General features: G+C 34.5%; 1 protein-coding gene across 1 annotated transcript; it reads right to left on the bottom strand.

Annotated features, from left to right (window-relative positions):
- Positions 1-153: 153 nt before the first annotated feature.
- dimt1l (DIM1 dimethyladenosine transferase 1-like (S. cerevisiae)) lies at positions 154-27,952 on the bottom strand. Its single transcript, XM_039758701.1, has 12 exons — positions 27,789-27,952; positions 25,727-25,800; positions 24,896-24,982; positions 24,738-24,799; positions 22,204-22,297; positions 22,062-22,111; positions 18,257-18,380; positions 11,608-11,700; positions 8,470-8,534; positions 6,984-7,047; positions 2,912-3,018; positions 154-257 (listed from the first exon to the last, which is right to left on the bottom strand). The coding sequence occupies exons 1-12, from the start codon at positions 27,844-27,846 to the stop codon at positions 215-217; spliced, it is 921 nt and encodes a 306-aa protein (XP_039614635.1). The 5' UTR covers positions 27,847-27,952; the 3' UTR covers positions 154-214.

Genomic DNA, 27,952 nt, shown 5'->3' with positions numbered 1-27,952 from the left:
CAGTGTAATAATGCTATAAAATTGTTTAAACAGTCATTTGACTATACAATAAAATGCTACATTTTACACTTACACACACACCCACCCACACACACATACAAACATTTCCTCAAACATCTGCACATTCTATGCTGACAAAAAACAGAGGTCAAGTTCAGACTTCAAAAAAATATTTATTTTACATTAAAAATTATCCACATTTAGAGTTTTCCTTTTATGAGAAGTGTATGCCCACAGAGTTAAATGCATGAAGTAACCTGTACAGAAAAAAAGAAAATTTGATTAAAAACTGTAATTAACATTATATAAAATCACCTCTAAAGTGTAATGGTATGACATCCATTTTTTGTTCCTGCTCTCAAACTCAGTATATTGACTGAATTCCTCAGAAGGCAAGCATGCATGCAATGCATGTAGTAGATATAAAAGAAGAAAGCTTTGTTCTTCATTAGACAGTAACCCTGAATTCAGTGCATGTAGACCCACAACATGCTTGTACCTGCTCACCAGCTGCAAATACTGTCTTTTGTAAACCGCAACCGTGTGTACGGTCAGTTATGTACACAGTTGAACTTTAACAAGCAGCCACAGAGTGTACAGGCTGACTTTGCTGCCGTCCTTGAAGCATCACCTTTTTTCTTATGTGAACTATTAGAAAGTCTGTCGTCATCAATAAGCATATTATTGTTGTATATACAAAGATACCTAGAGACATATAGGAATTAGAGCTGTCAAATGATTAAAAGATAATTCACAGTCAATCACAAAGTGTTAGTCGATTAAACTTGCATTTAACCAACATATTTTAACAATGTCCATTACTTCCCATTGGCACTACTGCACAACTTCCTGGCTGCTCAAAACTGCAAAGACTTGTTTCTTGCACATAAATCCTTGATACGTGACATAATTGTCTCATGTATGGGTAATGTATAAGAACTGGCAGACCTCACTGAATGATGTCTCTCAGTCCTGTCATGGATGTTTTCCTCTTAAGTGATAACAAAGATTTTGTCCCTTGAAACATCTGGGACAGATTTAAATCAATAGTAACCTTCACAAATTTTGTCTTTCTCAGCTGTCATTTAGTAGCTTAGATAAGAGGTTCACAAACTTTAAGTCAAGGCTCCCCAAAATGTTGTACCATCTAGCTAAGGCCCCACTAATAAAAAAGTCAATGCTGCAAAGTGGAGGATGATCTAGGATCTTGGTTACAGCAAATGTTTTACTACAGCAGACTATTAACATATTTGTGGTTAAATATCATATGATATCTTTAGGCCGAGGTTTTTAACCTTTCTTCTTGGTGTACCACTAGGAATTGAAATATTTTGAAGCGTCATCATTTTTCTTTCAGTCATAAATTGGGAATTCATGAACTTTTATTATGCACAAGTAAAAGCGAGATTTCTTCACTTTCACTCCACAGTCTAATATTGTTGCACATGAGGATTTTAGCAAGTGATTACACAGAGTGTTTTGTATGGTTGTGTATGTCTTAGTTTGTCTTATGTATATCAAATGCTTTTTAAATTATTTTTTAAGTAAAAATAGTACCATGGATTGAAAAGGAATAAAAATTACAAAAAGTCAAAAATGGTTTTTCATTTATAAAAATTACAGAGAAATATGAATCCAGATCAAAATACTCTTAACCTGAAAACAAAATCACCACAAATTGTGACGAACTTGAAATGGCATATTGATATCTGCAATTTTAAAAATTGCACTTGCACCCTGAAAAAGATGGGGGAAACAGGCAGGAGTGCAAGATAACACTACGATTACGTCTCTTAAAAAATACTGTTTTCTAAGCAATTTTAAAAGTTTTCTTTATTGTTTGAAAAAAAAAAAAAAAAAGACAGATGACAGTGTATTCATCCCACCTCCTCAAAAGATACAGATTTCATGACAATTTTTCACAATCATGAATTTCAATTTAACTAAAAACTATTTAATGTGTTTGGTTAGAAATTTAGTCTATGCAAATAACTTTTATAATACAGTTATAAAATATGAATATTGCCCAAATAAATTTCACCTTTAATACATGCTGGAACAACATTAAACACAAGCATAGAAAGGCCTCCTTCCTACAAAAAGAATTGCTCAAGAGTATAATGTGCTTCGCCACTCGGAAAGAGCAGGTGAAAGAACACAGTGCAGTGCTTTTTAAACTTTTTTTTCCTCAAAACCAAATTTTTCCCTTCTTATTGTCTTAATGACCCATTCCATGATGACTGTCCCCTTTGGGGAATCCCACCCAACAGTCATAGTGGAGCAATATCAATATTTTAAACTTCTTGTGGTGACCCTTCACAAACCATATGTGACCCTTCCTCACTGAATACAATTCTGTGTCATGACCCTGCACAACCAAAAACGTGCCAACTTACAAACTATTCTGGGCCATGACTCAAAGTTTAAGAAACTATTACACAGAAGACTATCCTGAGTAAAAGACACTCCCAAAAAAATTGATCCATTGTTCCAGAAGGTTAGGTTCAGATACTAAGCTTTACAGTTCTCAAGAACATTACTTTTAAAAAAAATACTAGAGAGAAAGAGAAACCAACCAACAGCTATATTGGTGGAGGCTGCAATGCATACAATGCAAATTGCACTTCTCTCCTAATAGGTGGAGAGATAGGTCAGAAGAGACCAGGAGTCAGAGAGAGCTGAATGTACTTGTGCAGCAGTAAAAAACCGATAGGCATGACAAAAACTGGTAAAGAAGAAATATTTTTTCTTTTAAAGAATCTTTCACATGTCAGATTTAGTTTTGTTGCAGTTTATTTTACCCATACTTTTGCCCTATATTTTACTAGAGCCTACAGTTTTAGAGATCAATTATACATTTAATCATATGTGATTTCCTAAACAACAAATGAATAACTTTCAATTAACTTACTTCATAAAATCATCAACATCCATAGATCGGGCCCGTTTTTCACTGAAGCCAGATTCCTGAAGGACACTGTTTATCATTTCTGCAATTTTAAAATCATTTGGTATCACCTACAAAATAAAAAAGGGAGAAATGCTTTGTTTACTGAATATTACACTTACAACTGAATAAGAAGTTGATCAGATTTAGAGTGAAATTTAAAGGAAGAAAAAAAAAAAAAAAAGCATGACCATAAGGCCACTTTCACACCGACCATCAGCACCATATTTGACTTACACATAGCAGATTGGAATAAGTTGGAAACAGTTCTGCAGCTTTTACATACTGGCAAGCATTAAAACTCGTCACTGTTCACTACCAATATAAAGCTACAGGATGTGACAATTTCCTACTTAATTATCCTTCTATTTTTTCCTGTGTTGACAAAAATATGCAAAAGGAAAACTCACAAGAACACTATGTTCTACAAACACATTTACTATTTTACTGCACACATTGAAATGCATTAATTTTCATAAAATAATGAATCACTTTAAAATTCACAAAACAGCTGTTCAATTGATGCACACCGATTTTATAGTTCTACTTGTGCATTCTGTAGATCTCTCTCTGGCACTGGATGATTTTTTTGAGGTATTTTCCTCAATGCTCTCACATCATTTACCACAATTTTTTTTTAACTGTATTAAAATTATAAATAGGCTAAAAGGACAAGAAATTCATAATTAAAAAGGCTCACTCAAACCGTGTATTCCTGAAATGCACTGGCAATGTGGTCTGCATGGGGCAAAGCCAATTTCACTGTGCTTCGAGACTTTTTAGTTCATGAATTCTAGCCTTTAAGAATGTTCAGAAATTTAAATGGTACCCTTTCTTTCAACCTTACTTTTTAATCGATTTTATTTTCTCGTGAACTTCTGTTGAACAGTAGTTTAGCTGGTATCCTCCATGTATTGTGAATACAACATATCAAACAAGAATTACAGGAGAAACTTTCCAAATAGTTTTGATGAATACTGGGCTTTCCTTTCTCTAAAGCTCCTGCTAATATTTATTTAGCTATTTCTTTTTCTGCATGTGTTAATTTGTTCATGTAAAACCATTCATGTAAAACCTGTAAAATCATTCTTGTAAATTTATGTAAAACCTGCTCATGTAAAACCATTATTTTACAAAGTAAGAAACAGTTTTGATTTGACCAGGAATACATAATGAAAATGTGTAACATTTTAAAACACTACAAAATACCAAGCAGCATTGCACATTAAATATTAAAGGTTACTGTGATTTGCCAGATGAGAAACTGTGTCAGTCAGTTCTAAAATTACTAAAAAGCTCAGCCTTGAATAATAGAGTAGAGCACAGTAATGCACTTTCTGACTCTCAGCACTGGCAAATTCAGCAAGTAACTTTAAAGTGGTGTCACTGATGTGGTTTAAGAATGGCCTACATCCATCCATCCATTTTCCAACCCGCTGAATCTGAACACAGGGTCACAGGGGTCTGCCGGAGCCAATCCCAGTCAACATAGGGCACAAGGCAGGAACCAATCCTGGGCAGGGAGCCAACCCACCGCAGGACACACACAAACACACCCACAAACCAAGCACACACTAGGGCCAATTTAGAATCGCCAATCCACCTAACCTGCATGTCTTTGGACTGTGGGAGGAAACCGGAGTGCCTGGAGGAAACCCACACAGACACGGGGAGAACATGCAAACTCCATGCAGGGAGGACCCGGGAAGCGAACCCAGGTCTCCTAACTGCGAGGCAGCAGCGCTACCACTGCGCCACTGTGCCGCCCGAATGGCCTACAGTAACGGTCAATTTGTATAATACACATAATCTTTTTGGGATTTTTATTGTCAAAATCAGTAGCAAATGCAGCTTACTGCAGTCAAGTAAATAATTACAAAATTGGGCCAGCATAAATTGGTTGCAAATTTGAAAACAGAATACAAGTATATGCATATTTTTAGAATGCAGTTCAATTCACCCATGGGAAAGTCAACAAATATTCAGAGCCGATACTACAGCATGATTAATCTTGTTTTAGGATCACTGGGCACTGAAGCCAGTCCCAGGAGCATTAAACACAAGGCAGAAACCAACTCGGGACTGACACCAGATCACCGCACTTGCGCACAATCACATCTATTAGATTATTTATGAACTTTAAAATAATGCTCTAACTAGTAAATGTTTAGTATGTTGGATTAAACTATAGAATCTGGGTTGGATTTATAACGCATACAAAAGAGAAGGAGACTGTGTAACACTGCTCAGATACTAACCAAGCTGATATTAGAACTTTGTCATCTTGGGCAATAATTCCCCCGAAACACAAGAGGGCAACCCCCCGCCTCGATTGAGTCAGGGCCACAGGCTTGGAGCTTGGAAGTTCAGACCTGCTGAACTCCCAGAGCCATGGAAGTGCTGCCAGAAGAGGATCAGACTGCACCTGGAGCACTCTGTTCGTGGAGCCAGAGTCAGGAGGTGGTGGATAAAGCTTGTGTGGAGAGGAGCAGAGGCAGCAGAGAAGAAGAAAAGGAAGAGAGAAAGAAACAGAGAAAGAAAGAAAAAAGAGAGAAACAAAGAAAGAAGAAGAAAGAGAAGGGACTGAGCATTGTTGTGCTATAAAGTGGGCAGCTGCAGAATAGAGCTGCCCCTTGAGGAAATAAACTGTGTGCTGCTTTTGGACTTGTGTCTCTGTACCTGTCTGTGTTCGGGTTTGGGGAGCTGTATGTCCCTGTGGCTTTCACAGCGAATATAAAAATGGCTTAATACAAAGTTACTGAGTCTGTGAACAGAAAATTGATAATATTCTGAGGAGTACTGCATACATAACAGTAAACTTGAACTTGAAAATCTGTATCTAACTGCTGGAAGCACTCAAAACAACAACTGCAGCAATCAGAAGCTATATGAAACTATGTTCCTACTGTGCATATTATCCCTGTCCTTGTCCCTCTTCACTGGTTAACAATAAGACTTAAAAATCGATTTTTTTTTATTTTTTTTATAATTACATACATATACAGTTTTATACAATTTATCTCTAGATTATGTTTCCTTAGATCATCTAAGCCTGTCCTTGATTTAACATTACATCTTAAAAACAAAATTTATATAAAACTTTCTTTCTGTAAAACCTAATACTTAACAATTTGTTAGTTTTTCTCTTCATACTTTTAGTTTATATTTCATATATGAGTTATGTTCATCTTTTCTACTTTTACTATTTTTATTTGATTTTATTGTAAATTATGAAGCAGTTTGGTTATTTACATAAAGCTGTTAATATTATTACTACTAGTACTACAACAACATTAACAAAGAACCAATCTTAAGCAAGATGTGATTTGACCAAAAATAAACACAACAAATCTTACCACCAATATCATATAGATAATAAAAAATATGGAGAAAAAACAATATATAAAATACAAAAGACATAATAAGAATAATCCCACTCCAACCCATATCATACTTCCCTGGCCCCAGGACAGGTGGGTGCAGGGTTAAAGATGTGGCCCAGAAGCCATAAATCAAGTGCCATTACCTAGCAAAATCCTATCTACCTCAGCAGCTTCTTACCCAGGTATTCACAGATTTGGATGGTTTATTAAAAACAGCTGCAGAAAGCTGCAAATGAATTTGATTTATAAAATGAATAAAGCCAGTAACAGGGGATAACTAAATTGGGCGATTTCCATCTGAACACCAGCAACAATTTACCTAAAAAAATAAAGACTCTCATTTGGAAAGAGGACCAAGTTGAGATGTTTCTAATAAGATAAATTTGTGGAAATTAAGTTATAATTAATTTCACTCTAAGATATAGAGAGTAAAAAACAAACAAAGGATCAAAAAGAATAAAACACAAGGACGACAACAAAAGACATACATAAAAATACAGGGAAAATGAAACCCTGTAAGTGAAACAAAAAGGATATATCAAAGACAAATTTTCTGCATACTATTAATAGTATATCCTGCACATAATACACAATCTAAATTTCAAAGCATATTGTGCATGTATTTAATGCACATAACATTATGAAATACTTACAATGTTATGCACAGAACAGTGGACTCTGTAATTTTTCTCTAGGAGTTGTTCAACTGCTGAAGATCTATATAAAAATAAAAGTATTATTAATTTCAGCAGAAATTTAACTCCTACACAGTAACTTTAAGAGGTTTTCACTTACTTCCTTATCTATCACTTTTTCAAATGATATAAAACCAGAATAAATAATACAAGACTATACTAAATTTATAAGTTTTATTATAAATTTTAAGATCCAAAGAAAAGATAGATTAAAAAAGGCAATGATAATAAGGTTATAAATTTACTCAGCTCTGCCAACACAGACATAGCAGGGTGCAGCCAAATCCAAAAATAACTCAGAAATTAACCTCTAATAGAAGTCAACATAAAGGGTGATTAAGAGTGTTTCAGAACTATGTAGTAGTTTACTGACCCACTACATGCTAATAAAGTAATTCATTTAAATGATCCCAATCCCTTTTATCAAATGAAGAACCTAAGACACTGAATTCAACATGGATTTCTGTAACTATATGAATAGCATTTTGGCTGAATGTTACAATATCAAACCAGAGTGGCTGGACAGATTTTTATTACAAGAGATTGGCGGAAGTGACAGGCATCTTTGAGATAGTCCAACCAGAACAAAAGCTACTCTATTTTTTCCTCCATCTTCAAGCAAATTAGTGGCTATGAATTCAAAACAATGTACAGTGCTTAAAAAAAAAAAAACTAGCAAATGTTTGCTGGTTGCTTTACTTAGTATTCAAAAAGAAAGAGTATGCATCATCTGCATATGCATTGGGCATATTTCAATTCAAAATACTTTCTTTGTTCACCTGAACCTGTATATTTAGAAGTGAGTACCTGCCTCAAAATGTGTAGCTACTTAATATAAAAATAAAATGTTGAATAAAGAGATGAAAAACACAGAGAAAACCAAAATAGCTAAGGCAATCAGAAATAACTAGTACTATACCTAAGAGATAATGTGAACACTTCAGAAGAGGAGGATAAAAACAGCTATTGCAGGAAAAACAGTTACGACAGCATTTGGGTTTCTATTGCAATCCAAAAAAACTAACAGTCTTCTACACTATTGAACTCATTTAATATGGGAAAATAATAACACACACTGAAAATGTTTATCACACATTCTGAAAACAAAGTACTGCAAGTCACAAAAAGCAGGAGAAAAACAAAACAAATTATTAAATATACTTGAATGTATTATGAAAGCATGCTGAACTAGCTGTTAAATGAATGCTTGTGTCAAATTCCACCCAACAAATTCAGCTTAACAAATAAAGGTTTGCTTCTCCGATTTTTTTTATACATAGTAGGTATCTAAAGATTTTAATCTCTTTATTGCACAAATTAAACTTGCACAATACAGTTGCGCACATAGACTTTCACTCTCATCATCATTCTGCAAGAAGCTTATTTATTTAAATATCTGATACAAAAATCCTAGGTGGAGAAGGTGAAATATTGCCAGACTTACTTAAATGCAGCACTTAGTGTCTTATTCTTCCGCACAAATGCTATCCGAACAAGCCCATCCCATTCCTTGAAGAAAGAAGAATTTGGATTTAAACTATAAAAATCAATGTTAATAATGATAAACGATGGAGTCTGTAAATGGGAAATAAACTAAACTAATGGGTGCATTAAAGTCAAAGTGGAACATTTATATACAGTTCCTACTATATACGTCAAGATATTTATTTTATCTATAATGATGTATTTCATAACCCATACATACACAGCCGGTTAAGTTGCAATATATGAACTATAAGCACACACCCAGGAAGATGTGGGAGTCTTCAAAGATATTAAATAAAACGTTAATGTTAACATATTAGACTTACTGTACACTCACCAGCTACTTTATTAGGCAACTGCTTGTGAACGTAAATATCTAATCATCCAATCACATGGCAGCAACTTAGTGCATTTAGGCATGTAGACATTATGGAGACAACCTGCTGAAGTTCAAACTGAGGATCAAAATGGGGAAGAAAGGGGATTTAAATTACTCTGAATATGTTATGGTCATTGTTGCCAGATGGGCTGGTCTGAGCATTTCAGACGATGCTGATCTACTGGGATTTTCACACACAACCACAACCAGAGAATGGTCCGAAAAAGGGAAAATACCCAGTGAGCAGCAGCTCTTTGGGTGAACATGCCTCATTGATGCCTGGGGTCAGAGGAGAATGGCCAGACTGGTTCAAGATGACAGAAAGGCAACAGTAACTCAGATAACCACTTGTTACAAGCAAGGTATGCAGAAGAGCATATCTGAACACACAACATATCAACCCTTGAAGCAGATGGATAACAGTAGCAGGAGATCACACAGGATGCCAGTCCTGTTATATAAGAACAGGCAACTGAGACTACAATTCGCAGGGGCTCACCAAAATTGGACAATAGAAGGCTGGAAAAACATTGTCTGGTCTGAGGAGTTTTGATTTCTGTTGTGACATTTGGATGGTAGGTCCAGTGTTTGTTGTCAACAACACGAAAGGATGGATCCATCATGCCTTGTATATCAATGGTTCAGGCTGGTGGTAATGGCCTGGAGGATATTTTCTTTGCATACTTTGGGTCCCTTAATACCAACTGAGCATTGTTTAAAAGCCACAGCCTACCTGATAATTGTTGCTGACCATGTTCATCCCTTTATGAGTGCAGTGTACCCATCTTCTGTTGGCTACTTCCAGCAGAATAACATGCCATATAAAAAAAAACTCAAATCATCTCAAACTGGTTTCCTGAAGGACATGGAGCTCATTGAACTTAAATGGCCTCAACAGTCACCAGATCTCAATCCAATAGACCAACTTTGGAATGTGTTGAAACAGGAGATTCACATCATGGATGTGCAGCCGACAAATCTGCCGCAACCGCGTAATGTTATTATGTCAATATGGACCAAAATCCCAGAGGAATGTTTCCAGCACCTTTTTAAATCTATGCAACAAAGAATTATAGCAGTTCTGAAGGCAAAAGGGGGTCCCATCCTGGTAGTAGAAAGATGTACCTACTGTAATAAAGCGGCTGGTGAGTGTATATATTTGTAAGAGTAGACCTTTTTTTTTTTATTTATTATTAACAAGTTTGACATGCAAAAATGTCAAGTGTGAAATGCTTACACGGTCTAAGCCTTAATGAAGGGGCTGTGAAAAACAACCTTAGTGGCACACAGAAAATGTGCCAGACAATGCCATATCTGTACTGTTTCACAGTTTGTTGTTACAATTACAGCAAATTATAAAAAACATTTCTAAAATATCTATAAGCTGTCTGTCTCAGCAAGCAAATGTGATGTCCAGAGGGAATGTCTTGGTATGAAAAGAGGGTTATTTTAGCAACTTGTAAAGATGAGTGATGATGGCTAATGTGAAAAGGAAAAAAATGCTTTCTACAAAACATTATCTTGTTGATTTATCATGAATTTTTTATTTAATTGTATTTTTGTTGCTGGTTACATGCTAACAGTCTGATAAGTATCGCGTAAGATACAGGTCAAGGTCTGTTTACTTTAAATAGCTTCATTTTAAGTAAGCACGATAATAATGACATTATATGTTTTAAATAAGCTCTTATTTTTAAAACAATTTTTTAACTTGCTAATACACATAACAGATGGACTGGCAAAGTTACTGGTGTTAATCAGTGTTCATAATGATAAGCAGTCAGCATTGCAAAATATGTTTAAATCAGGAACATCAGTATCTGTGAGTTTAAATGGCAAAAATGCTAAAAGTAATCTTTTTTTTTTTTTAATTGAATTAAAAATGGATTCCTGCCTGATTTAGTATTTGAATATACATTCATCCAAACATGAAAATATCACACTATATTTCTATTTATTGCTCTTTTCTGTGTGTTACTTTAAACATTTCAGCTTTTTTGAACATGTAATAAATTTTGAATTAGTTCTGAAATGGTGCTAATGCAGACAGCAAATACAACTCATGATGGCAAAAAAAGTTCAGTGTTTTTTTTTCTGTATTACATTAATTTAAGTTATCTTCTACCATTTTAGTCAGTTGTCATCAATGAGAAAGTATAAGAAATGGATAAAATATAGACAATGTTAAAGTCTTTATTTCATTCTGATTCTCCCTCTTCAACTCTGTAGCCTTTATCACCAGCCAACATTTCATGTCACACAAAATTTTTCAAAATGAAACATGTAGTTTTAGACTTAGACATATTTTATTAATTTCTTTTATATTATTTGGAAATCTTTCTTTGCAACTGGCAACACTTTGGTACTATAGTCTATCACCTATCTTATGCTAATGTTCTTCACAATATTTAGGATTAGGATGACTTTTGAGTTAAACAGAGCTTCAAAGAGCCCCCCCCAATAAGAAACAATAGTACCTAAACATCCAACTTTTGAATCAATTCTAAAGAATAACTTGGGTCCATGTATCTGGATATGAATGAATACTAGGTGTTCCTTTAGAAAGAATGTCTTTTTTATTTTATTTATTTATTTTTTTTTTTAAGAGCCGGATAGTAGTGTGGGATTTTAACACATTATACATTTTTCAAACTTAAAACTATTCAAACTCATTTGTTCACAATGCTATTTCATGTGAATGTATTTCACTAAACTTACTTGAAAATTTATTGGTGGTGGTGGATTCCTTGGCTCTATTCGAACAACACTTGATTCGACTTTGGGTGGAGGACAAAAATTGTTCTTCCCAACCTGTGACAGATAAAATGTGTTAACATCTGACTTAGACACAGTGGATTAACTGACTTTCTTACTACTTTGAAATTTCTTAGCCTGAACATGAACTACAAAATTATCCAGTAACCATAATGCAGTGCAAATACTTCACTCATTTCTTTGAAAACATTGTACTTAACTTGAAATACATTCCATATGTCTTATAATGCTCAAAGATGAAACATCATCTAAATTATAATTGTATGTATGTATCAATGTATGCAGAGATGCTTTTGGAAAAGAACACTAAAGAGTAACCCACCCCGCAGAGCATTTGTTAACATCTGTGCACTCAGAGCAAGTATGTTCATTATTTCATACTTTCCCCATCAAACTTTACTTTGGAATAACACAATTCTAAACATGATAATGCAATGTTTTGTGTTTTTTTTGACACTAGTTTTTCTCCACATACTCACCTTACAAAAATAAGAGATTCAATAGGATGAAATAGATGATTGTCAAACACTACCAAAAATTATCTATGAAAGAAACCTCCACTTACTTATGCCGCATAATCCATATGTCAGATATCTAGCTGGACATTCACAATACCCCAAATTCAAATGTTTGTGTTAAAAAGATTTTTTTCATGGATGTTTAAATAATGTTTGATTTATGTTCAGTGTTGGTCCACGTTGAAAGCTATTGTGTCAGGAACTTTGTTTTCTCCATACTGATAAGATTTAGATTTTTTTTGGACATTTATACAAACACTAGTAACGGCGTACTGCACGGTAACGTGCAGTGAATACACTTGACTTGAGTATCCATAGTTTTCATACTCTTTCTCTGTACGTTTAGCATTTGTTTGCTCAGAGGTTGATGTGCGTGCTGATTCCTGTGCAGCTCTTTTTCTCCACCCTAGCGGCCCACTGCTTCTTTTCTTTCGTCGGCATCTTTTCGCGTTAAAACTGATTATGGTAGTTTGTGTTGCAATTACTTCTTATGTTTTGTTTAATTTTTCACTTAAGCTGGCACTTAAGTCTTCAATCTGCCTCAAGAATGATTTAAGATATGAAGAGGTAGGAGAAGTGACCGCGAAGGTGGCAGGGAATGAGAACGGCACCCATACACATGCGCTGAGAGTTGATTCTACAATAAAATAAAATAAAAATAAAGAGTATTAAAAATCATCTCCCCGAAAACGGATAGTAGATGTCACGTAGTATACCAGTGGTGTGAAAAACTATTTGCCCCCTTCCTGATTTCTTATTCTTTTGCATGTTTGTCACACAAAATGTTTCTGATCATCAAACACATTTAACCATTAGTCAAATATAACACAACACAAGTAAACACAAAATGCAGTTTTTAAATGACAGTTTTTATTATTTAGGAAGAAAAAAAAATCCAAACCTACATGGCCCTGTGTGAAAAAGTAATTGCCCCCTTGTTAAAAAATAACCTAACTGTGGTGTATCACACCCGAGTTCAATTTCCGTAGCCACCCCAGGCCTGATTACTGCCACACCTGTTTCAATCAAGAAATCACTTAAATAGGAGCTGCCTGACACAGAAGTAGACCAAAAGCACCTCAAAAGCTAGACATCATGCCAAGATCCAAAGAAATTCAGGAACAAATGAGAACAGAAGTAATTGAGATCTATCAGTCTGGTAAAGGTTATAAAGCCATTTCTAAAGCTTTGGGACTCCAGCGAACCACAGTGAGAGCCATTATCCACAAATGGCAAAAACATGGAACAGTGGTGAACCTTCCCAGGAGTGGCTGGCCGACCAAAATTACCCCAAGAGCGCAGAGACGACTCATCCGAGAGGTCACAAAAGACCCCAGGACAACGTCTAAACAACTGCAGGCCTCACTTGCCTCAATTAAGGTCAGTGTTCACGACTCCACCATAAGAAAGAGACTGGGCAAAAACGGCCTGCATGACAGATTTCCAAGACAAAAACCACTATTAAGCAAAAAGAACATTAGGGCTTGTCTCAATTTTGCTAAGAAACATCTCAATGATTGCCAAGACTTTTGGGAAAATACCTTGTGGACTGATGAGACAAAAGTTGAACTTTTTGGAAGGCAAATGTCCCGTTACATCTGGCGTAAAAGGAACACAGCATTTCAGAAAAAGAACATCATACCAACAGTAAAATATGGTGGTGTAGTGTGATGGTCTGGGGTTATCTTGCTGCTTCAGGACCTGGAAGGCTTGCTGTGATAGATGGAACCATGAATTCTACTGTCTACCAAAAAATCCTGAAGGAGAATGTCCGGCCATCTGTTCGTCAACTCAAGCTGAAGCGATCTTGGGTGCTGCAACAGGACAATGACCCAAAACACACCAACAAATCCAACTCTGAATGGCTGAAGAAAAACAAAATGAAGACTTTGGAGTGGCCTAGTCAAAGTCCTGACCTGAATCCAATTGAGATGCTATGGCATGACCTTAAAAAGGCGGTTCATGCTAGAGAACCCTCAAATAATGCTGAATTACAACAATTCTGCAAAGATGAGTGGGCCAAAATTCCTCCAGAGCGCTGTAAAAGACTCATTGCAAGTTATCGCAAACGCTTGATTGCAGTTATTGCTGCTAAGGGTGGCCCAACCAGTTATTAGGTTCAGGGGGCAATTACTTTTCACACAGGGCCATGTAGGTTTGGATTTTTTCTCCCTAAATAATAAAAACCATCATTTAAAGACTGCATTTTGTGTTTACTTGTGTTATATTTGACTAATGGTTAAATGTGTTTGATGATCAGAAACATTTTGTGTGACAAACATGCAAAAGAATAAGAAATCAGGAAGGGGGCAAATAGTTTTTCACACCACTGTAAGTGTACCAAATTTCAAGTCAATAGGTGAAACGGTTTGCGAGCTACAGGTGATTTAAAATCATGGACAGACAAACGAGCAGCCATGGTAGTGTATTATATAAGAAGATGGGATAGGTTTCTGATTTCATTTTTTTTTTTTTTTTTTTTTGAGTATAGTTTTCCTTTAAGGATTGGAGCATGGAAAATGCAAATTACAATTCAGTCATTCTTGGACTAAAAGCTGGGTGTATGGCTATAATTTTATAATCATATCTAAAGCAGTTATGAAAAATACAAAAAATACTGTTAAGAGCTACAGTATGTGTGTGAATTGGGCTATGAAATTAGTTCTGTTGTTTTAAAATGAAGATGACTGCAATAGGATGTTAAAAACAATTTCCTCAGCAGCTATCTGTGGAATGCAATTTCTGCTAGTGTGACAACATTCACTCACTAATGTCACTAAAGGTGAACTTTTTAGTATAGAAGATTTTGTAACCAGCACATGATATCAGCAGTCTTTCACATAAGAGCAAGAGAAAGTGATAAATGATTAAATTTGAAAATCTGTATATTGTGTAATAGCATGTAAAATTGAATAACCAAAACAACACACATTTGTTTACCTGAAGCATGAGATAAAATATACCAATATGATGTTTGTTACTTGTCATCATTTAAGATTAGATCAATAGGCTCCATCTACTATGGACGAGAAAAACAGCAGAAGCATGAGATGTATGCCGTCTATTGAATCATTCATAACATGTAGAATGTTAATTTGTCTGAAGCCTTTGTTTATATATTAAATGGTATCCATATAGCACCATCTTTATCAGCAAAGTGCATTTTACTCGAAAGCATGTTCTTCAATTTTTAGAGCAGTGCTTTTCTGATTCTGTGATTTTATTAAAAAAAAAATGGATGTATACTGTGCTATTCAGTATCTTGAAAACTAAACAGAAAAATGTATTAATCACTGGATACAGGGGTCCTGGAGGAACATGAGCAGACTTGATAGGAAGCCTCAAACAGATTTTTCTAAAGAATGTGAATAGCTAAACTGGTGTTTTAAATGGGTGTCAGTTTAAGATAGGAACCATGAACAGTACTTTAGAAAGTAGCTCTAATTTACAATAAGTGAAAGCACTAGAAGAAATGTTAATTATTTGAATCTAACCCATATCTCCTGAATGCAAGAATGAATTTGTTGGGCAGTTAATAACTGAGACAGACTGAATGATCTTGTGCTTCTGCCTAAAATACAAGGCATGGGATTGGGGCAGACAGTGCAAAATAAGAATGGATGTAGATTTGCCAAACAGATGAGACAAAATAGACCATCAGCTGTATGCCGATTACTGCACTAGATAAAGTCTGTTATCAGTGCAGGACATCTGCAAAATTCTCAGCTCGTTATGGAAAGAAACAGAAAGCAAAATTGACAAATTGTAGCTCTTAATTTGAGCCAAATATCACTACTCCATCTCTATTCAGACACTCTGTGACATAAGAGCAGTGCTTGTGCTTGACAAGGTGAGATGTGGAAGTGATTTCACAATTTCAGAATGACAAGGGGGATATTTAATTACTTATGTGAATATCTCCAAGACTCTTGGTAAAACATATGCATGATGTGCTGTACTTCAGTGAGAAAAGATTTACTGTAACAAATTGGCTTTGTTTGCTGGTGAAAGCTCTAAAATGCTCAAGTAAACCACCTTATTTTCTTTCCATTGACATACTATAACCTGGGGTGGGCAATCTCGGTCCTGGAGGGCCACAGTGGCTGCAAGTTTTTGTTTTAATCCAGTTTATTAATGACAAGTCAATTATTGCTGATGAAGCATTTAGTGATATTTTGATGCTTCATTTTAGTTGTCTCGCATGTTAAGGTTCCCCACCCTTAATTGCTTATTTCAGTCTTAAAGAATTGCACTTACTATTTTTAATGGCTCCTTATTAACAATAAGATACAAATGACAAAGGAGCCAGCAGTTTTCCTTCTAACTTGTTTACATTTACACCTGTGTGGATTCATCATGCACTATTGGGTTTAATAAAACAATTTGATAGATCGAAAAATATTTGTTTTAGGCTTCATATCATTTGGATGATGTCTTTGGAAAGGAAAAAAAATATGATACAAGAACCTAAAATTGCAGAATAACAAGCCATAAAATTAAATAAGGTCTAAGACTGGCAAGGATTGGCTTCTACTTAAGCAACTGGGTTTGAAAAGAAAAAAAAAAAAAGAAAAAAAAAAAAAAAAAAACACACCTGCAACCTGACTGGCTCTCCAAGACTGACATTGCCCACCCCACAATAAGCCATCTTGATTTTCAACACAAATGTTTAATGAAAGTCGCATAAACATTGATGTAAAATTAATTGAGGACAGTAAATTTCCAGACAATTCCAATTCAAGAGTTCAAACACAGGTTACATTCAAGTTTCATATGTATGCATTGAATTTAGAACCACATTCGAAAATGACCAAAATCTGATTTGAAAAGTTCTGATTCAATGTATGGTTTTTTTGCTGTTCACACTTCTCCAAAAAGATTGGATAGGTGTCATATACAAGTGAACAGCAGTATTAACTTGGTGTATGAGGCCATGCAACCTAGCTGGGAATTAAATTTTCAAATACTGAAAAGAAATGTATCTTTTTTTATTTTAAACTGTTAATATCCACAGTGAATGCATTTTTATTAAAAACGATACTCTCTCTCTCTGTTTTCTCTGTCATTAAAAGTAGTATTAACTGACTGTATTACTTTCCCTAAGAATAGGGGTCCTCAATCGCTGTCCTGGAGGATCACAGAAGCTGTAGGTTTTTCCTTCCAACTAGTTTCCTAATTAGTCGACTGTCCTTGCTGATAACAAAACTTAGTATTTCACTATTTTGCATGTTAGTGCTTTCATTTATCCAAGAAAAATTAAAATTGCACTGTAGAGTTTTCTTCTCCAAGAACATTATCAATGTGTTTTCTGGGCTAGAAGAGATTTACACTTAATGGTCCTTCCAATTCCCCTCTCATTTAATTCTACACTTTTAACACAGATTCTTCATGTAACATATGCACAGGTTTAAAAAGAAACACATTAGCTGGAGAGCTGCTGGTTTATTGGTTATCTGCATTTCATTAATAACTAAATGTCTGGTTAAGAAAACAGGCAACAATTAATATTTAATCTGCTAAAATCTGAAATAACCAATTAAAGGTTCTGAGTTGCAACAGGCAAGATAACTAAAGTTAAGCCCAAAAACCATATTTCTTTAGTAGTAAATAAATGGGTTCTATTTAAGAAATTGGTTGAAGTAAAAACCTGCAACTACTGCGGACCTCTATGACTTGAATTAAAGACCATTGATCTACAATGTAACTAAAATGTGTTTTTAATAAATGAAAGTATTAACAAGGCATATAATTAAATACCAGGTTTCATTATCAGCAAAGACTAAGTTCTAATTAGGAAACTGGCTGCAATGAAAATCTGTAGCCACTGTGCCCTCCAGGACCATGATTGAGGACCCCTGCCTAAGACCAATTAATTTTAAATACTTGTACAAGAAAGCCCAAATAAAAATAACCTCTTGATTGGTAAGGGACACATTCTTTATATACAGTAGACATACAACAAAGTACATGACAGTATTTATATTATTTAAAAAATAAAAACGGGCCAACAATACACTGAAACCCTCACAGCTACACATTAATAATCATTTTACTTTCACTTTATTTTACTTTACCTTCATGAGATGATCCACACGTGCTAGCAGCTGAGTGTTTATTGATAATCGGCAGTACAGTTTATCACCAGGTTTTGCAACCAGTCTAAGAGCAAATTCTTGCTGGAACATTAGCACAGCACATCTGATAAAGGAGAAATAATAGTCTCAATCAAGAATTTACTATACATGCACGTATCAATATATGCCAAAAACAAAAAAGGATTTTGTCACCCACTTCATTTGCATATACTGTATCCATTAAGAATCAACTTTTTTGTGCTTTTGTCTTTTAATATGGACTGCTGTTTGTATGTTTGAGAAACTTAAAAATATAGTGTTCGCAGAGCTGATATCAAGTATCAAATCAAGTGCCAAATAAACAAATCATTCCCTTGTAAACAGAGAAATTATCTAGCGACAGCTACAGAAACTACAATAAATGACATCCTGAGCTAACAGACAAAATGGAGATTATTGCTGGTCCTGCAATAATTCTTTTGCACTAATAAAATTTCAAATGAAAACATCTGTTTGTTATGCATGCTATTTAAGTTCAGTTGTTATTTGAGGATTTCTTTAGTCAATATCTTTTAAATATTGCTCTGAAGCCACTATGTGTTCTGTTCAAAGGGGGATGACAATTTTATAATGGCTGCAAATTAGCAATGTTTGGGCAGGTAAATTTTCTGTATAAAATGGTAATGTTCCTTCCAGTATTTACTATTTAAACCTAAATAAAATAAATAAATAAAAAATAAACATTTACTACATGCTAAGAATAACTGATCACCCAACATATTTTTATTATTCCCAAAAACCAAAAAGCATTTTATGCTACTGCTGAACACATCTGTCATAATTTGAATGTCTAATACTTAAACCAAACTTTATAGCTATTAATATATGTACTCCTGAACTAGGGTTGCCACCTTTTTATTGTTGTTGACCTGGAGACTAGACTAGACTAGGCTAGGATGCCCAAAAAAAAAAAAAAAAACTTAATTTGTAAATTGAACTCCAAATATGTTAAAGATAAGAATATAACTTATTTATGAAAGAAATCAAACTATAAAAAGACTATATTGTACTGTCAAAAAACTTTAATTTCCAAATCAAAATAAACTTTGTATTTTGATTGAAATAAACCTCATTTTCATAGAGTTTAAAGTCATAATAACGTAAACTATTATTGCTAATCACGAAAAGATACTAAATAAAAAATATAGAAGAAAACAACAAATATAAAATAGGTAACTGAAATCAGTTACCTACAATAAAATTAGACTAAGTACTTGAAAAACAAGAAAATCTGTACTTCTATAAAACACAGCTTTGACTAACCTATTCTATTAACCTAATGAATAACAATTAAAGCTGCAAATGCCAACAAGAATCAAAATTAAAAACTATTAAGAAGAAAAATAAACAAAACTAACAAGAAAATATGAAGATTTTTTGCTATAGACAAAAACAATCACATTTTATTTATTACCTAAATTTATATTTACTATTACTTTGACAAGCACTTCGTAGTGCTTTTTGTTCTTTTTTCTCCAAGAATTCCGCAAATTGTCGACAAGACATATCAAAGTTTATTTTCATGCATAACTCTGCCTTAACTAAACCAACCTGCATTCTGTTTCTTTCTTCTGTCCAAAGATTCAACATTAAAGAAAAGATTCTTTTGGGAAATGCGTTGCTGACAGGAATGGATAGAATTTTGCTAACAACCTTGAGCAAATTAGGTAGATCAGAGGTTTGATAAATTTTACACCAAATTTCATTATTTTCAAAATTTGTATGGCCTTTTTCGAGCTCCTGCAGTCCACTTTTAAGAATAACAATTTCATTGTATAATGCATCTTCATCGATGTTATTTACCTTTGCTGCATCTTTAGTTTCCAGTATTTTTGATAGCTGATGTTTGCTTTATGCTTCTTTAAATTTAAACAGTCAAAATACTGAAAGGGACTCTTTTGTAAATCATAATACCTTGCTATATAGTGGACTGTTTTTTTTTTTGTACACTAGATTTGCCTCTTTCACAAAAAATGTGTTTTTTCTTTGTTGGAAGGTACTTTAAGGCAGCTAGTACTTTGCTTCAAAAAAACTTGATCATTTTGCCTTTGAGTTATCTGTTCTTTCAAATTGGACATAATTTCATGTAATTCAGTGCTGGTTAAGTGATTGCTTTCTAGTTTGGCAATGTGGATATTTAAAATGTTCATATAATGATGAACAAAATAAATTCAGCACTCCGAGACTAGAATCACAGAACTAAGATCATCTTCTAGTCCATGCTCCTGTTTTTTTTTTTTTATGAACTTCCAGATATTTTTATCATAGTTTTCTTCTCCTAGATCAAGAAAATATTTTTTGACAGCTGGCCAACAATGTAAAAGTCTATCAAGAGCGGCATACAAAGAAAGCCATCTTGTTGTTACATGGCGCAACATTTTTTGGTAGTCCATTTCCAGGCATTCAAAACACTCTTTTAGAACTTCAGATTTCTTGGCACTGTTAGAAAATTTGGCGTATATTTTCAAAACCAAATTTTCCACGTCATTTGAAAGAGCTTTTGATGCATTTCTGCTTGCGTTATGTATCATATGGCAATTAGAATTTGTTTTCAGTAATCCTGCATTACGATCTAGAGGTTTTTTGTGAACGGAACTATCGTTGTCCGCACTGTATGAACTTATGTCTGAAATTTTCTAACGAACACTTTTCTAAAGTTGTCAGTATGCTTGTTGATATCGATGCAGAAGATCCATCGTTATTTTCTAACTAGTACAAGAGTTTATTCTGGATTCCATTTTGTACGCTGAAATATCTTACGGTTTCCTTTATTGGAAGCGTCAGACAGAATGGCGTATGGTAATGATGATCTGTATTGGCTTTCATTTCATCCAAGACATTCCCTATACTTTTAGCAGCTAGACAGTTCTCTGCGAAGGCTTCTGCTTTTGTTCTCCCACAATGCACTTTACTCACCAATGCAGCATCTTGATACAAGTAAGAATTTAATTTTATGGCACAATCTGTACTTAAGTAACTGGGGTGATGGTTGATACCATGAAAGACCTAGGCAACTTCAATCATAGTTACAAGACTTTCTTCATTACTACTTTTTGTTTGTAAAAAATAAAGTCAGTAGTTTATTTTTAGCACTGCTGGTTACGGCAGTAGAATGTCCTTTACTTTTTAAATGTGTTTTTATAGCCTTCTCACCTTCATGTTTTATGGTGAATTTTACACTACAAAGAATACATTTTGCGGTAAAATTGTCCACTTTAACAAGCCAGTCTTTGTAATCATTATCGTGCCTCTAAGAATCTCGAAAAGCAGTGGAATATTCACGCTCTTTCTTAACGGGCATTGCATCCACAGAAGATGTAGTTGGCCGCTCTGATATCACCTCATTTGAGTCGCTTTTTTTGCTTCCATCACATTCACTATCATCGTTCATGGTTCAAAATCAAATTTCAAAGACAACAGAAAACTAAATAATCCAGCCACGCAAGATGTGCGATTCGCAAGAAACAAGTCTTAACGCCAGGAAGAGAGATTGGGAAATGATTGGCAATTGCTAACGAATTTCGCCTTTCCTTGCGACGCAACGTTGCCACGAATCCTGAGAAATCCAAAACACAGTGTAGTTAAAGTTAAACTAAATCGGTAGCAAGGAGTTTTTCACCTGGTGAAATTGACATTTGACCCTGAGCCGGAGGACTGAAACCTGGAGAGGTAGTAACCTTATCCTGAACCCACTACAAATTAAACTTTAATAAGCTCAAGTAAATAGTGTTATAATTTGACACACCTGAAAAATGGTCTGTGAAGTAGCAACTTAAAGACAAACGGAGAGGATATCTGCAAAATGAAAATTATACATTGTTAAAACACATTTTAATCAAAAAAGTGATGAATAAAATGCACATAAATCCTTTAGTAACAAACTGTACCTGATAGGGCAAATTAGCCACACAAACATCAAAAAATGGCAAATCTGTCTTCAGCACGTCTCCAACCAAGATTTCAAGCTTACTTCGAAATGGACTGAAACAAGAGATATTCAAAATGAAAATCACCGATTCATCTTCTTAACAGCTTGACCATTAAAGATTGCAGGGGACTTGATGCTTATTGCACCGTCACTGGTCACAAAACTGCAACACTTTGAAACCAAATTGAAAATAACTCACCTCGGGCCTGTTTAGAACTGCTTTAAACTAAGATGCAATTCTCTTTTATATTTTGGAGGAATACTCAATAAGTCACAGGGATAACATGCAAGACCCACATATGCAGTTCATGGGCTAGGATTCAAACCAAGGACTCTGTAGCTGTGAGACAAATAGTGCTAATGATGTAGTGCTGCTTACATAAAAATCAGTTGTTTACAAAGTTCATTGTCACATAGCGTTTTCTGCTATCTAACCTATAAAACCAACAGCACAAGCAGATGATAAAAGCACAATATCTTACTAGAGTGCTGGGTGGAAGATAATTTTGATGATAGAGACAAGAGATATATATGTATTTTACAAGTTCAAAGGGTTACCTGAATTACCCGGCAATTTTTTAAATCAAATAATATAAAAATCACTGTCTTCAAAAGACAGCAGAAATTAAAGCCACAAGTAGCAGGACAAATTACAACCATCACATGCAAAACAGTTTGGTATATATCCTTTTCATATAATGACTCCAAATTGAAATGCAAACATTTTTGAGAGAAATAGCATGCAAATTTAATATTTAGTCAGTATTGCATGGCTACATAGGTTATCTGTTCTAAAAATAACAGAAAATGGAGGCCAGAGATCCTGTATATTAGGAATGTTCATCGTTTATCACAATTATCCTGAATACTATTTTAATTATCTGAGATAGTGTTATCTTTTGGAGCCTGTGATATACAGTAACGTTTCACTGTGATTTTTATTGAGCAACTCTGCTGACATATACAAATAATTCAAAATATTTTTTATTATGAACAAATACAGAATTCCCATTTCACAAAAGGCATGGGGAGTTGGATGTTAAGCCTTTGATATTTTTTATGTTACTGAATTTTTTTTTCTGAAAGCTTTCATACAGGTTTATCCTTTCCCTTTTTACTGATATTACCTTCACTATCTCCAACCTCCTCTCTCTTTTTTGGATGCACAATAAATATAACTCATAAGAGATTTTATTTTCTAACCACCAATAAAAAATAATGATGTGCATTTTGACTAATTTTGAAATGTGTGAATTGGTAAGGATTAATTAATGAATATTTGGTTAGCCATAGGGTATAAACTAGATTTTTGGCTGATATCAACTTTGCATAAAGTGCAAAACAATTTTCCTACTGCAACTGAAGTTGACAACCATATACTGAAACAATGCATTGCAATACTAAATGTTCTCTTAACCAACCATGTTTTATTGAATGTCACCAAGGTGTAAGTGGAAAGTATGTGGATAGAAGATACAACAAGATGGTACACATCCCATACAGAATGCCATTACCTGGACAAGATGCAAGGTTAAAAGATCCAAGGCAAAAGGAACTGCTACAGGAATCTTTAGATGAATTAATTTTCGTCAAAGTTTGTACCACACTACCTACAGTCTTTTTGTATATAGTTACATTCTGAACCAGTAGTTTTGCAGTTTCTGAATTACTGGTGACACCAACACACTCTTATTTGTAAGGTTTGCACAATTATGACTGTGGAATTACTGGGAACATATTCAGTTTTATTTGCAAAACTATATTCCCCCCACTATGCATAGCAAACATATCTTAAACGTGCCATTTCCAGTACTGAAGGACCCCCTTTCACTTTATCAACACAGATCTTTTACAAAAAGGAACACTACACAAATAAGATAACATTCACAAGGCAGGAACTAACCACATTCCATCACAGTGCCCACTCCTGCACATTTTCACCCTCATATTCATAACAGGTCACCTTTCAATTACCCTAGGATCACCGACACGTGAAAAGGAAACAATATCCGAAGAACACACACACACAGCAAAGTGGAGAAAATTTTAACTCCTTACAGACACTGAATGTGATAAAGGGATCTGAGCCAAGGATGCTAGATTCATGTAGTATTAGTGCTAACCATGTTCTTCATAGAATGTGTAGACTAATTGTATATAAAATAACCTATTCCAACTTCTAATAAGATCACAATATGCAAGCTTTCGAGGCAACTCACGTCCCTTCTTCAGGCAATCTTGCCTGAAGAAGGGGCCCGAGTTGCCTCAAAAGCTTGCATATTGTAATCTTTTTAGTTAGCCAATAAAAGGTGTTATTTTGCATTTAAAATGGCTAACACGGTACAACACCCAAGTACTAACTTCTAATAAGAAACACATTTCATTTCATTCAATGAATTTAACAATGCACTTTGTGATGAATGTTTAATTAAACGTAATGTTTCTTAAAGAATTCTCAAACAAACACATTCATAAACATAAGGAAATACATACGTGCCCTGTACTCTTTTTTGCAATTCAGCAACAAGTCTAGGGTCGATTTCACAAGCAATCACCTAGAAATACAAAAAATAAATTAAAAATTAACTGCTAAGGCAAATGGACAAGCCAGCAAAAAAAAAAAACAACAAACAAAAGAAAAGGCTCCTGACCTTTTTTGCTTTTTGCAGCAGTTTTACAGTCATGTTGCCTGTGCCAGGTCCAACTTCCAATACAACATCTGTTGGTCTAAGGGCAGCCTAAAAATCAAGATGAGTGACAAGAAAAAAATAAACAATAAGTATAGACAAACATTTCTCGAGACTTGTTAAATACTGAAAGTAGAGCAAAATAATGAAGATAGTTATAAGCAAGCCTATGATTTTTAAGGAAATTTACAGACCATGAAATCTGTATCATCACAATATGTTACAGTTAGGTAAACTTCCTCAACAAAGCATTCTTCTTACAAATGGTTGGTTTAGGCAATACACAATTGACATAAATAGAAATATATATTTAGCAGAATTACTGAAATAGTGTAAAGATGGTACCATGCAAAAGTTAGGACACTCCTGGCCAAATACAATATTTTAGTAACATTTAAAGAAAGAAAGAAAGAAAAAACAAAAACACAATAGTAAAAACAACTTTGACAGCAAAGTACAATTGTAGCATTTTAATGGAAATTTAATGTACATTTACCATTTTTTGATATACTGAAAAAAATAAAACAGTTGAGTACATGTGGCTTTTTCAAATGTTTGGCCAACCTTTCACTTTTAAGGTCTTAATTAGTTCATTAATCTGGTCTGGCTTAGCTCGTTAGACACTACTCTGGTCAAGAATTTCATTAGGAATTGTCAGCTGATGTGAACACCAAAGACTAATAAATTCTTTGCCTTTTAAGATATTGTGCAATATTTAAAAAGCATTGGCTTTTCTAAGCAACCAACTGAGGATAGGAAAATCAGAATAATTTATGTCTACAAAAAAAGGCTTACCTTATCAATAATACCATTGACAACTAGAGGATTTTTCAGAATATGCTGACCAATTCCAGTATTAAACATTATACCTAGGAAAATGAAAAGTTCAATATTTCATTAATAAAAAGTTAAGAGTGCTACATTTATATTTAATTGTACAGTATATCAAATAGCAAAAAAGACACAACATATGTTGTTTAATAAAGCACACAGTCTATTAACAGGTATTTTGCCAGATGATGTGTGATATGATTATTTTATGAAGCTTGTCTAATGATTTTCTCAGTTCATGGTTATTGCTGGTGGAAATTCCAACTTTCTATATACATATATAGACTGGATTATTCACTGACTTATCAACAGACACACTATCTCCCACTTAGTTAAAAAGCCGAAATTTAAATTTGGCAGGATTGTACACCTAGGTGAGTAGGTATCTGGTAAGAAAGGACATTTTGATATATCAATATTTATGGGTAGCACACCCCCATAATAGAAAAACTAAATATCTCAAAAACACTTTGACCGATTTAATTGAAATTTGGTGATGTGATAGAAAAAAAAGAGAAAAAAAAAATAACATGATTCAGCTAATTTTGTCTAATGAAAAATGCTGTAGCAATTGGGCTATTTTTAGGCACCCCTTTATTTTGTCCCCACTCAGTGCAGTCAACTGTGGCTGCCACCAGAATGCCACCAGAACAAGACTGACACTCACACAAAGCATGGACAAGTGAATAAGCAGAGGTGTTGAAGAAAACAGAGACAGCATGATGTGTAGTGTGAACTCTAAAATGGAACAAAGAAAGTTCACCAAAGTTAAAGTAAGATATGGGTACACAGTTGGGGTGTGCTATACACTTCGTGTCCAGCTGCCAGGGAGGGAGAGAGAAATACCTAAAGAGCAGGAATCCTCACACTCAAGACAATAAGCTATAACCGACAGCACTAGCACAGCTCAGAAGTGAGGGAGGGTAGACCCTGCACACCTGCTGGTCAACCCATTAGTTGACACAAGCAAGTCTTATGCACGCAAATAAGACTAAGGTTGCCCCAGTATCAATGTGTTTCATTAAACCCTAAACTGCATGCACGGAGCCCCTCAGGTCTTGGACCTGCAAACATTGCTGTCAAAACTCTCATGTAAGGAGGCAATCTTTACACCTTCACCTAGAGCACCAGACATTCCAGTGCCTACACTAACTGTACATATGGTTCACAGCATTATTTACTTTCTATATGGTGCTATTTACACAGTACATACATCAAATATGGAAACTCTTACACTTATCTATTGCGTTAATAAATAGCCAACAAACTTTCACTTTGCCAGTGTTTTATTCCTCTGATAGTGACAATAAATACCACATATGTTGTGTTGTCTCATACACTATATACAAACATTTATTGACTTGACTGTAACAACTAAAAAAGTAGAAGGTTGTGAATTGGGTTATTTTATGCTGTAAACTTCCTGCCTAGCAGCACCTAAACCTTTGAAACATTCAGTTAACGGACAGAAATACATACAGTTCAAAAGATATCAGCGAGAGGAAAATAAGGAAATATTGAATTAATTACAGAAAAACGTATTCAGTTTGACAAAGAAAAAAGGAATACTGTATTTTGTTTATCACTGATAGACATCTGGATCCTTTACGTGGCACAGTGGTGAAATACTTCCATTTTAAAACATTATTTTAATTAACAATCATGCACACTGAAATACATGCTTTTTAATGATATGTGTAATTTTCTTTAATCACCGCATCATGTACTTAGCAACTGAGCTCAAGCAAACCTTTCTGACCAAGTCGATACTGCTTAAAGAATATGGGGCTCTTCCTATAATTACGTAAAGAACGAAATATTCTTTTAAAATTTAAAAAGCTTTTGAAAATAATTGTGATTAAGTGACACAATAAGCCCGGTTTCAATGCAAGACGATCTACGATACGAAAAGTCGTGACGTAAAGTTAGCTCAACGTTCTAGTTTTTTACATGGACTACATTAACCGACGTTGCAAATCTATTAAAAAGACAAGAGAAGTGTCACTGCATATCGAAAGTTCAGTACCTTGACTCTTTATTTCCTGGTGCCGTCGGTTCTTTTTCTCTGTTTTTACTTTCGGCATTTTGTAAATAAAGTGGCTTTTTATTTCGATAATGTGATAACTCCAAGTTAGAATATAATTCACACGTGTTTACAGTCTGAAGCGGTCGCACAAATTTAGCATCAGT

The sequence above is a fragment of the Polypterus senegalus genome, chromosome 7, assembly GCF_016835505.1.
Source record: "Polypterus senegalus isolate Bchr_013 chromosome 7, ASM1683550v1, whole genome shotgun sequence".
NCBI lineage: Eukaryota > Metazoa > Chordata > Cladistia > Polypteriformes > Polypteridae > Polypterus > Polypterus senegalus.
The sequence above is the reverse complement of the archived record's forward strand: the minus strand, read 5'-3'. Positions and strand labels throughout refer to the sequence as shown.